Raw genomic sequence first — 13549 nt, 5'->3', positions numbered from 1 at the left:
AAGAAGAAGAAGAAGAAGAAGAAGAAGAAGAAGAAGAAGAAGAAGAAGAAGAAGAAGAAGAAGAAGAAGAAGAAGAAGAAGAAGAAAGAAGATTCAACCAAACCAGGACACCAAAGGGGCAGGTTAACTCAGTTGCATTTTTATGATTAGATTAATTCTGGGATGAAATGATACTAACTCAAGCTGATTTTGTTGTAGGAAAAGGTAATGATGAGTGCAGAAGTCAATTAGTGATAGTAGACTGTCAAATAAAAGTGATTAATCTTCCAGATCAACAATGACATAAATTTTTGTCTTTTTCTACTAAGGTCATGTGAGCAGAAGAAATTTCACTTTGCAATTTGGTAGTGAAAATTTCAGAAAACTATGACTTGAAGGACCAATACTTTTAAAAGTCTTCAAAATAAACATTAACATACTGCAAAATAATTCTCATATAGCTACTTATTTTCATATCATTTTCTTAGACTGTATTGTACCTATGGTAGTCACCTTGATGCTTCATATAGGGATCTTTTCATGTGTTCTTAATTTGATTACATATGGACAAAGTGTTCTCCCTTATAGGAGCCTCAGGTACAGCCCTGGCATTCTAACTTGATCTGGGAATTTCCTCTGGCACGAATGAATCAGCTTGGGGCAGTGACTGTCCTCCAGGGAACTTTTCTTCAGAGGTCTTTAGGTTCTTGGAAAGCATTCCTTCACTTGATCATCTGATCCAGACTTCATCACTAATATGTAGTCAAACAGGGCTATAGTTTCATAGCTAACAGTTATCTACCAGTGCTATTTGTGTTTATTTAGGGTGATCCATTGTTTCTGTTAGAATTTGGATCTAGTGTCCCACAAAAGAGCAACCTATAATGCAGATCTATAGGTAAACAATGATATGCTTGCTACTCAAAATTCAGATCATTAGGAAAAACTACGTTATTAAGAAGAAAAAAACTCCCTTGATATTCTCTATTGTAAAATATGAGGATATTCTGACTTGGAAAATTTTAGAACCATGTTTTTTTTTTTTGTTTTTGTGGAACTGGGGATTGAACTCAGGCCCTTGTGCTTGCCAGGGAAGTGCATATTCCACTGAGCCATCTCCCCAGCCCCGACTTGGAAAATTTTAGCAACAAGCAGTTGTTTATGTTGTTACCATGCCTGTACAATAAATTCTCAAACCCAACTTGTTTGCTCTCTAGTCACTCACATAGTCAAGTAAAATATCCAGTAAGTAGACCAAGAGTAAGACAAATTGCCCAAAGAGACAGAGACGGGGTGACTAGACAAAGTTTATTTCCCATTCAGTGTCTTGTTGGGAAAAGGAGTTACTAGAAGCTTTGGAGTTTTGTATGAGTAGTGTTATAAAGTACACATTAGATTAATTATTGAGAGATTTTCTTAAAGTTTTTTACAGGAAAAAATGTAGCTTCTCCAGTTTCTCACATCCATTCATCTTTATTTCCCCAGAATAAGAACTGGTCTTTTTTTTTTAAAACTAGTCCTTAAGAAAATTGTCTGAGAGAAGTTTATAAGCTTGTTTCAATAGGCAGTAGAATAGGATCCATTTCATTGGCTAATTTTGGAGGGAATCTAAGTACCAGAAGTAATGGATGTTGGAAATAACAGAGGCAAATGGACTGGTTATCTTAGCCTATTAGGAGGCCCAGAAACTGACCACCTTTCATCAAGAAGTAATCTTAGATCCAGAGGGGCATTGAGAAACCAGATAGCAGCATGCACTAAAATCACAAAGAAAACATCCTTGTAATTTTCCCCTTGAGTCTCAGAATGATTTAAAGATTTACATGGAGAGACTTTAGTTACTTTTAGTAACACGCAATATAAAAACAATGATCTTGAATAAAAATATGTCAACATAGATTTTCACAGCCAATATACATCTTTTTAGGGTATATTTCCCATGAGTGTTCTCTAGACTTTCAATTTTGAGTTTTGTATGTAGAAAATTATGGAATTGCTCCCCTCATGTTACAACTTTAAAAAGAGCAATAGGTCTGTAGTATCACACTAGAACTATTAAGTTGCTGAAGGTTAGTTTAAAATAATCCCACTATTTATAAGCAAGGGTAAGTGTGAAACTTAGAAGAGAAAATATACTTTATACCACAATTACAGAAATTACTCAAAATAAGACCCTTGTTAGCAATTTTGATTATAAATGTTTATTTTTGTAATGTATACTAACTAAAATTCATCTATCATTTCTTTATGATGATATACACTATTCTAAAATAAACAGAAATCCTTATAAACATTTATGAATAAGAAAGAATAACCTGGGACATACAGAAGTACATACCTTAAGAAATGACTTTTTGAAGCTATGCTTGTGTAATTATTCCAGCTCCCTGCCTTTCCAGTGCAGGGTAAAAATGTTACACATCTAATTTATCTAGGCATTGCATCTATTTATTTGCAGATAGGTTTAGTTTTTTCATGATATTCCAAATCACAGGAGAATAATTATATTGCCCTGTCATCTTTCTTTGTCTTTATTTGTGCTTCTTGGTTTAATGGAATATTAAATGGAAAGTAAATATTGAGAAACATGCTTAAATGCAGACTGAATTTTCCTTCAAAATGCCTTCTCTCTCCAGGGACATATTCTATGTCAAAAAATGACATATTTCCTTGTGCTAAAATTTGTTTGCCTGTATTTGATCTGGGTTTTAGATTAGGTAATGAAAACTCTCTTTCCACATAGATGGATAGATAGATAGATAGATAGATAGATAGATAGATAGATAGATAGAAATATCTGTATGTATGTGTTATAAAATATCACTAAAGCACTAAAGATAAGGATATGTTTTCTCTATTCCTCACAGTGACTATGTTGCACTTCAGTTTTACTGTAATGCTGAAAGTAGCTTTAACATAAAATGATCATAAAATTATGAGAGATAGTTGTTTAATGATTAATTCAGACTTCAATATTACATTGGTAGTTTCAAAGTAAAGGTCATTTTATACATCTGTTTAACAAATGTCAGTTTTGTGACAGTTTCTTAGTTATTTGCTGAGAAGGCAAAAATAAGAAACACAGCAATGTGCTATGTCTAAACAGCATCTTTTGATGGCTTGCTTCTGTGGCTACAGAATGAAAAGGACTCTTCAGTGAGGTTTCAGAGCATAACATGAAATCGAATAAAGAGTTGTCTGCTATTTTTTAAAATCTGTGTTCCTCAAGAACATGAATTCAGATCAGAGGTAAAGTACGTATTTACCTATTTATTTATTTATTTATTTATTTATTTATTTGATACGGGGTCTCACTACACAGCTCAGACACGTAGCGACCCTCCTATCTCAGGCTCCTCAGAGCTAGGATTACAGGTGTGTGCCACAATGCCCCGGTTTCTGTGGCTGGCTCAACACAGGCTGGCACAACATGCAGTACCCGGGATCAAACCCAGGTCCTTGTGCTTGCCAGGCAGGTACTTAGATCACCAAGCCATCTCTCCAGCCCAATATTTATGCTTTAGATGTAACAAACAGAGATTTGAAATTTAAGGGCAGATTTGGGGGTATCCAAAGTTCCATTAGGGAAATTTTTCTGAGTAGACACATTTATACACACTGAGCTCTCCTTTCCATCTGTTAAGTGAGCAATGGATCAGGATGTACTGCTCTGACATGAGCAATGCTCCAACATCCATGGGTCCAAATCACACAGTATCTGTGCACATCCCCTCCCAAAGTCATTTGGAACCTGGAGGAGAGCATTTAATTTCCACTTTCTGATGGCCTATCCATGGAGAAAGCTACATATATCCTTGACTTTTCTGAACATTACTGATATTCTCAAACAGTGCCTTTATGTCCAGGAAGAGAGGATTTCATATATATAATGTACCCTGCCCTATAAATTCAGTTGTTATGAGCAGTAAAGTGAGAAAGGGAAAGAAAAAAAGAAGAAAAAGAAAGAAAGAAAGAAAGAAAGAAAAAAGAAAGAAAGAAAGAAAGAAAGAAAGAAAGAAAGAAAGAAAGAAAGAAAGAAAGAGAAAAGCAAGCAAGCTAACATTCCAGAAACAGAATGTAACTTGTCTCATTATATATCGGTTACTGGTTGTCTATGTTTTGGAAACCATACAAAATTTATTCTACTGAATACTCTTAATAAAGCGTCAATTAATGATAACCACCAACATTTCCCTGCCTTGTAATGAACAAAATGCATATAGTAAAATAATGCATATCATCACACTGATCCATAAAATTATGTCTTAGAGTAATTCAAATGTGTTATCCTATTCTGACTGGTATCAAATAAGTGAGATTTTGTCTTGGATCTGTAAGGGCACTTTGTGGTCAGGCAATACCAACACTGAATTAGTGGGCTTCCATTAATCATAAGAAGAACAGATTGTATAGCACCAAAAGAAACTCACATTGAGATCTTGAAACAGATAACCATTGCCTTTTCTTTAGAAACCAACACCCAACAAAACCAAATCCTTTAATAATGCTATCTGGGTCATGGGGTGAGCGTGAGGTGTGAGGGGAAAGAGGAAAATCAACATGTTTAGAAACTCAAAATTATAAACCATTCTTGCAAAAATTAATTCCAGAAAATGTAGAGAAAGCAAAACTATTATCTCTGGAAAATAGCACCAATCAGTGTCCTCAATGACTTCATCACTGTGCATAAAAGCTAAAGTTTCTTATTCCAGCTAAAAGTGACTGAGAGAAGAATCTAATCTTGTTTTATTTTTTGATAAAATTTTCTGATTTAAATTTTGTGAAAGTATAAGTAAATTATGCAGAGCTGAATTGTAGAATTTTGCTAAAAGGACACTGGGGCTGTGATGACTCCCTATGAGTGCAATGAACTAAAATGTTTGTATCCTCCCAAAGGTCAATGTTGACTTAACCTGTAATATGATAGTATTAGGAAGCCAGGCTTCTGGGAGGTAAGTGAATCATAAAGGTAGAGTACTAATGAATGAGATTCGTTCCCTTATAAAAGGGACTCAAGAGAATGTTCTTTCCACAATGTAAAGAAAAAAGAAGTGAACAGTCTGTAACCTTTATAGAGCCATCACCAGAATCTGATTTTACAGACATCCTCAGAATTCAACTTCTAAAACAATGCAGACTAACTTTCTGCTGTTTGTGATCCACTTAATCTATGCTATTTTCTTATAGAAATCTGACCTGATTAAGATAGGGTGCCAAGCGGGAGCTCTTCCTCAGTGGACCAATTGTCACATTCTTCAGTACCTTTGAATTATGTCTATTTAAATATTGAAATCTTTGATCTGGGGTTGACAACTTTAGATCTGGTATGTTTTGATAAATATACTTTATTGAAGCACAGCCACAACAATTTGCTCACTACTGTTATGGCTATTTCCATGCCAAAAGGACAGAATTGAGTAGGTGTGACAGTACCTAAACTCTCATTTCCCTTTTCTGTTTGCCAATATCTATCTCATTGAGTGGAATGAGAATTTCTTCTTTGACATCAGCTTGACAGGGCTCCAAAATATGTTTGTAGTTTTACATCAAAGCCATAATTGACAAAAATAAAATATATTTTTCAAAGCCAAAAGAAGCTTGTCATTACATCAAAAGCTAGGAAGTAAAACAAAAAATGCATGATACACATCACTTTTCTAACCATGCAGTTCAATCTGTCTTACAGATCAGGATAGGCTGTTGATGTTACCTTTCAGCAGTGATTTCAAAACTGTTGTTAGGAAATATGAAAAAGAAGACACTGAATAAGTGGCCAGGAAGCACTTAAAGCAGCCCACGGACTAAAAACTTTGAGTTACTATTAAAGACAAAGGAAAACAGGATATCCATGTCTTCCATTTTCATTTCCTTAAGTTTAGCTTATTCTTGCATCAATGAAAATCAAAAAAGTATATATTTACATTTTTGATGAGAGTATGATGCAATGAAGAGATTTAATCAAAGCAAATTAGGAGTCTAATTAATGCAATCAGCATTAGGTCGTGCAAGTGTTGTCATTGAATGCCATCGTGCAAGGCTGGTGACAGTGATTTGGGCTACTGGAAGCTTTGTCCCTCTCTTATAAGAATATAAACAAGAGGGAGAGACAGAAACTGAATGCCAAGTCCAGAGTTGGATTATTGTTCCTATGCTTAACATTTCTTATGAGTCTTTTAATAACCCTATCAAAAGTATCTGTTTTAGGGACTGGGAAATGTAGCTTAGTGGTATAAGGGCAAGACTGACAAGCCCAAGACCCTAACTTTGATTCCCAGTACAAAAAAGAAAAAAAAAGAAGAAAAATGTATCTTTTTGAGGTAAATTCTCAAAGCTTTATTATTTTATTCTGTCAAAGTTCAGAAGCCTGCCTTCTGGACAGTGCTATTTCATGGTAATATTGAATTGGGTAGTGGATATGCATTATGTTTAATTTTGTAAGTGAAAATGAGTACTAAAAGGTGAATTAATTCTTTTTAGGTTTATGGCTATTACAAAGTACAGTCATTTATTAAACATGATCTTAGTAGACTAACAGGAAAATTCATAGAAAGAGAAAACCATATTTTTCACTTCTCCATAGAATTATTTTCATTGTTTTATGTTTTTGGTTTATAAAGCATCAGCCACCATAATAACTGATCAAGCTCAACAATATTTTATTTTGGTCTCATCCAGTCATATGGCTGGATAATTTATATAATACTTCAGATTAGAACCAGCCAATTGATTAAGGATTTAAAATAAATCATACCAGGAAAACATTTTAGCCAAAATGTATTGTCCTCCAAGCTTTAGTACTGTGTGCAGTAAATCTAATAGACATGTCACAGGCAATATGAGCATGACTTTTATAAGGAGTCTTGGTGGATTTCTTTTTCCTTTTTCCTTTCCGGCAGTGTTAGGGATTGAATCCAGGGCCTTGTACATCCTAGATTAACTTTATATTGAGCTACTTTCCCAGTCCATGAGGATTTTATAGTATCTGAATTTTTTTTCAAATTTATGACAGATGTCCAAATAAGCACTATAATGAGCTTTAATTTGGTTGTTTTCGTTGTATTTTATTGAAAAATCATGAGTGTGAAGCAATTGCCAAGAAATTGTTTTATGTCCAAAACAATTGTGAGTGTGCATATGCATTTGTGCATATGTGTGTGTTCTTATAAATTCAGCCCATTGACTTTTATCTTAAATCTCCATCATAGGAAATATTGACCATATTAAAATGACCTTCATATATAAAAGACCAGAAACAGCATTTATCAAATTTTGGAATTTATATTTATAAAATATTGAAGATGTTTGTGTTTAAGTACTCAATTATATACCATGCTCTTTGCTGATAATTCTATTGATAACCATACATCAAATATCTTCAAACTTTCTCTAGTATAAGAGATTAAAGATCCTTAAATTTTAAGTAATGATTATGTGATAAAGTTTGTCCAAATGAAGAAATATGAATTATTCCTTTTTAAGTGTGATAAAAGCCGGACATTGGCACTCAGTAGGTGTCACACAAATAGGCAACAATGCTCTTTAGTCCCATATCCCATTCCTTCACACGATGGCTTCAATGCTCAGCCCCACTCACCATTGTAGTTTCTGCTATTGACCCAAAGCTGTTGATAAATATGTTGCAGGTAACATTTACAGGAGGCCCTGCAAGTTGAACAATAGAAAATTTGACAGGTTGTGTTCATGGCATAATTGAGTCACGTTTTTCTCTTGCCAATGGCATTGTAGCACTTACCATGGTGGTCTCTGTGACTGATCCAAAACTGTTGATAAAAATATTGCAAGTAACGTTTACTGGAGGACCTGCAGAATGCAATAAGAATATTGCAATAGGCATTGCAGCAAAAATAAAGCTCCATCAACATTAGTGCAAATGGCTAGAGAGGTAAATAAAATAGTGGTGAGAGAGCAACAAATGGTTTTGCACAGAGGTGCATGACAATAATCTTTGCACTAGTATTTTGGGTAATGATGGCTAGAAAATGGTAACTTACCCTGAAAAATTTTGAATTTGGAAGATACAAGTCATGATGATTTACCTAAATTCATTAGCATAGTTTGCTATTATCATAACCCTTTGATTGGATGGCTTTCTCTGACCTTAGGATCAATACCCCAAGTGTCAACTGTGAGCAATGAAATAGCTTGGTTCATGAAGTCAAATTGGAGCTGCATTTTGCATTATGGATGGGTCAGGATCATCCATGGCCTTTCATTTGCCAACTTTTAAATTAATATATTGCTTTGATTCTGTTGACACCTCTGAATTTACTCCCTTTTACTTAAATTGTGACCTAAATGAAAAATTATGCATAGAAATACAGAACAAAGAAAATAAGACAAACACAAACAATGTCATTTAATGTTTGTACTGTTGCCTGAGTAAATGCAGTGTAAAGCAATGATTATTACATTTTAGATATGCTTTGAATAGAGTCTGTTTCTCTCTCCAGAGACCCAAGGACCAGGATGATTATAGCCTGCTTTTCCTCTCACCTTCTTTCATCAACAAGTGAATCAAGGATGATTCTCTGCTTCATGGAAATATGTTTATTGCCTACATGGAGTTTTCTCCTAATGTTTTGTAAGGTTAAAAAAAATATTGCCACAAACCATCTATTTACTCACTGCTTTTTCTTGTGGGAATTTGTCCTTCTTCATTCAATAAAAACACAGCAGACCAGTGTAAGCAACACCCTAGTTGGCTCTCTACCAAACCAGCTGGTGGAATTTGAATGAAGAGGAGTTTGGCTTAAGGCTTCCCATAAAGGCTGGTAGTAAAAACACAAGTTGTAACCATAAAATGTTTTTAAACTGTTCAAGTCCAAGTTTTGTTCTTAGAATGGGAGAAGGAAACTTGGGATAAAAACTACATAACTACAAAGAAAAAAATATGCAGGAAAGATTTTCTGGTAAACAAAGAAGTAAAGTATTATAGTAAAATACATGTTAGTTGTTCTTCTTTACAATTCAATTCACTTTATTTTAATTTATATTTTTAAGTGCAGGCATAGAATCAGAGGCTGTCTTTTAGCATCTGCCAAGATTTTTTTTTCTCCATTTTCACTTCCTATCTGATTGATTTTGCTTTTGTGTTTCTGTTACTGAAAAGAAAAAAGGGAAATGAATCTCTTTCTTGGTCATACAATGCTTTTCTATTAAAACAATGTTTTTCTTCTAATAAGAAATAAATTAAACAAGATAGAGGCAAGTAAAGAGGAATTGCATATATTATCTTTCACTTCTCCCTCCACAAAGAAATATTTCTTTTTGGATCAAGTAAGAATTGAAAATATTTCAAAATTTTTACATACTAGATGAAAGTGAATAATAAAAAGAAAGAATGAGAAAAAAAGGGAAATGTCATTTTAGCATCCTTATCCAAATCACTTCAAAATATCATCACATTTTAACAGCAGGAACTTGAAAATTTCAACCTTGCTTTTCTTGTGTTGTACATTATCTGTTTGACTGATTCAATTGCCTTGGAAGCATTTAGTAGGCTGGGTCATACCATTACTTGTTTGTTTTTATGCATTCTAGAAGTAAGTGGCAGTGTGAGTATATAGTAATATTCAAAATATTTTTAAGCTATCATGTCTTGACACACTGTTTTAAGCACATTAAAATTTCTAATTAAATCATCAAAAAAGGGGAATCTTTTTCATTACTGCTCTAGGTAATGTGTACTGGTGAAAAAACTAGAAGTTATAGGAGTTAAGTACTTCCTTAAAGTTCTACTGGAATAATTAGAAAAGTAGAGTGCCATTTTTTCCAGCACCATTTGTTAAAGAGGCTATCTTTCTTCCAGTGAGTATGTTTGGCCCTTTCCATTGATCCTCAGGTCTATTTTGCTGCCAATACCATGCTGATTTTATCACAGTAGCCTTGCAGTATAATTTCAAGTCAGGAATTGTAATGCCTCCTGCCTTGTCTTTATTGCCCAGGATTGCCTTTGCTATTCTAGGTCATTTCTGGTTCCAAATAAATTTTAGGAACGATTTCTCTGGGTCTGTGAGGTATGTTGGTAGTAGTTTGATAGGGATTGCATTAAATTTGTACAGCAATTTTAGGAGTATGGCCATCTTCACAATGTTGGTTCTTCCTATCCAGGAGCATGGAATATCTCATCCACATGGCTGACACTGACAAAGGATCTAAAATCTGAGGTACAAGATCTCAGGATAAATCCTGAGGGGATTTGACTGACCTTATCAGACCCAAAAACTACAACTTTTGTTGCATAGGTCTTGCTTTATCTTGGTCTTAACCATCCAGATGAAAAGTATAAAAACAAAATATAAGAAGTAAAGCCATGCTTATGTTGAGCTGTGGGGGACTCAGGTCAACAATTTCTAACACTGCCAGTCAAGTGGAAGACCCAATACTATTATGGACTACTGGACTCTTTTAGAATATTTTGCTGAGTTTACACACCTATAATATTCAAATAATGGAACTTAACAAAAAAGGGGATACAGATGAATGTCCATTTTGTATCTATGTATTGAAAGTTGTTAGGATAGATATATAGTTACATTCTCTTAATGAATAGAGGGATTTGTTCTAATGTTTGTAAATAGGATATCATGTCCGCATCTTGTACAGCAATTAACCACTAGGAAGAATGTATGCAATGTGTTAATTATTGAAACTGTCCTACCAATTTGGTTTGAAACTGTCTCATTGCGATTTTTTCTCAATAAAATTATAGAAAAAAGTAAAATATATGTTATAAAAAAGTTAGAAAAGTGAGGATAAATTTATTATATTGATTTCACAAACCTAAACTTACAACTAATTTAATGCACTGCCTTCATTGTGCAATCTCTTCTCTGCTTTGTGATCTGTCGCTTACATTTCTTAATCCTTTATGTAGGACCTCTGTAATGATTGACACTTTTTTTAAGGTTCATCTGCACTTGTATATAAAACCTTGGAATGAAAACAGTAAGCTGTGTTTATGTGGTAGATTAGCACATACGTATACCAGAAGGGACACAAATTAAAATCTCACTGTGTGCCAATGTGTGTCTTCTTTCACTCCACAATAATTAAGGAGTATCATGACCTGCATTTTATACATGAGTAAGACTGAGACACAAAGGTGGTTAACTGATTTTTCCAAGAACACAGAGTTTGTAAGAAGCAGGAATTGCCTAACTTGAAGGATACTTTTAACTCCAGGGTAAAATTTCCAAGACCAACAAAATTACCCTCATAGTAGAAGTTACTTAAATAGGGGGCCTGACCTGCAGGGTCTTCCCAGTGAGTAATAGAACTGTGTCCTGTGTTATGCTAATGTGTGCTAGTGCAGCAGTGTTTTGGCCTAAAGTCCTAGTCAGTTTCCTCATGGCTGACAGGTCACTCCCTTCCCCCACCTCGCCCCATGCCCTGTACCCACAACTGAAAGGAGAGGCTTATTTTGGCTCAAGGTTTAGTCTGCTGGCTCCAACGCCAGATAGCCTGACAGAGGGGCTTAGCAGAGGAGAAGCTGCTCAAGGCATGGCCTTCCATAAGCATAGTGATGGAGGAGCTGACAAGGGAGATACACCCTTCCCAGTCACACTCCCAGAGATTCTTCTCTTCTGACCACATACCACTTTCTAAAAACAAGTGCAAGTCCACTATAATGCCCCCATAATGCAATCCTTCCTACAGCCATGCCTACGGGCCCTGAGGCCCTTGGGAGACAGCTAGATGTAGAGGAAACATCCAGCAATCTGTTCAAGTATTCTGATTAACAAGAACATGTACTTAGACATGATCCCAAGTGAATAAATGTATTCGGTGAAATGTAGAAATAGTTTGTCTCAGTTAACCCTCTCTAATTGAGTTTTTGCAAAGTAATGTTTTTCCAAGTTCAGTTGAATGAGAATTTGACTAGGAAAAAAATGTGAACATCTACTATCTCATATTATTATCCTTTCCTTCCTCCTTTGCTACTGTGTCTCTCCTTCCCACTTCTCCTCCCTTCTTTCCTGTTTCCCTTATTTTCTTCCTCTGTTCTTCCTTTGTATTTTTATTTTGTTGTGAGATAGAGTGATCTTCCCATAACTAAACTGAAGCGAGTTGCACTGAATCTATAGATCATTTTGAGTAGTATGGACATCCTAAAAATTTTTAGTTTTCCTACTCATGAACATAAAATATCTTTTTACATTTGGGTCCTTCATTAAATTATTCTCAGCAGTTTTTTCACTTATTTAATTTATTCCTAGGTATTTTATTCTTTTAGATAGTATTATAATTGGAATTGATTTTCTTAATTCCATTTTCAGATTATTCATCACAACCATATAAAACACAACTGACTTCAACTTTCCTGACTTCACTTATTAGATCTAATAATTTTTTGGATTCTTTGGAATTTTCTGTTTGACCACGTGATTTATAAATATAAATAGTTTTCCTTTTGAATTTGGATGCCTTACTTTGCCTTTTCTTGTTTAATTTCTCTGGATAAAACCTCCAATGCAATACTGAACAGCATTGATGAGAATAAATAAATCCTTGCTCTTGATCTTATCAGAGAAAGTTTTCAGTCATTATTATTAAGTATTCCTCTTATAGATAGTTAATAGGTAGATCACATTATTAGCTATGGGTCTTCATAAATGTCCTTTATGATGACTGAGATGTTCCCTTTTGTTATGTGTTTAATCAATCTGTTGTTTAATCATGAAAAGATGTTCAACTTGTTAAATGCTATTCTTCCTCAACTGAGGTGATTATATTTTTTCTTCATTCTAATAATGTGGTATGTAACTTTGATTACTTTTTAAATAGTAAATAAGCTTTATATTCCTGAAATAAATCCTACTTGGTCATGGTGTGCTATTTGATATGGCTTGCTAATATTTTCTTGAAGATTTTTCATCTATTGTAGAAAGGGTTTTGGTTTGTAATTTTCTATTCTTTGTCTTTGTTTGACTTTGACCTCACACTAATGGTAACTTATAAAATGAGTTAGGAAGTATTTCCTTATTGTTTATTTCTTGGAAGAATTTGAGGTAAATTGATGTTAATTCTTTAAGTATTTATTAGAAATGAATTAAACTTTGTTGGAAGAATTTTGAATGTTGCTTCAGTCTCATGCCTTGCTATATATTTGTTAAAATTTCTATTTTACATCTTGAACCATATAGGTAATTATTGTATTTCTAGGTGTTTTTCCACTTCACCCACATTACCTAAGTTGTTCATAATCTTTTACAATGTGTTTTCTTTTTGGAAAATCCATAACTAATTCTGACTGAAATTATTTGAATCTTCTTTCTTTTTTCTTTTCTAGTCTAGGTAAATGTTTGTAAGTTTTCTTGATATTTGAAAGAACCAACTTTTGCAGTTGTTGTTTTACAATTATTTTTCTTTCCTCTGTTTTATTCTCTTTGCCTCAATCATTATTATTTACTTCCTATGTAAGGTGTAGGTTTAGTTTTTTCTTCTTTGGTTCCTTAAGGTAGATGAGTAGGTTCTTAAGAACTTTTTTTATTTATTTATTTGAGAGAGAGAGAGAGAGAGAGAGAGAGAGAGAGAGAGAGAGAGAGAG

At 34.1% G+C, this 13549-nt stretch overlaps 1 protein-coding gene across 5 annotated transcripts in view; it reads right to left on the bottom strand.

Moving 5' to 3' along the window:
• Positions 1–13549, bottom strand: part of Glra2 (glycine receptor alpha 2) — a 270770-nt gene that overhangs the window by 202697 nt on the left and 54524 nt on the right. For 3 of the 5 annotated variants that reach the window (XM_004635060.1, XM_004635059.1, XM_004635062.1), the window contains one exon: positions 7733–7800. In XM_004635060.1, coding sequence (XP_004635117.1) covers positions 7733–7800 — 68 coding nt within the window. Of the gene's footprint in view, positions 1–7573; positions 7642–7732; positions 7801–13549 lie in introns of all 5 variants that reach the window. The other 2 variants (XM_004635063.1, XM_004635061.1) reach the window with 2 other exon arrangements.

This window comes from Octodon degus, unplaced genomic scaffold (assembly GCF_000260255.1).
Source record: "Octodon degus isolate 3935 unplaced genomic scaffold, OctDeg1.0 scaffold00069, whole genome shotgun sequence".
Taxonomy (NCBI): Eukaryota; Metazoa; Chordata; class Mammalia; order Rodentia; family Octodontidae; genus Octodon; species Octodon degus.
Note: the sequence above shows the minus strand (reverse complement) of the source record. Positions and strands in the feature narration are given on the sequence as shown.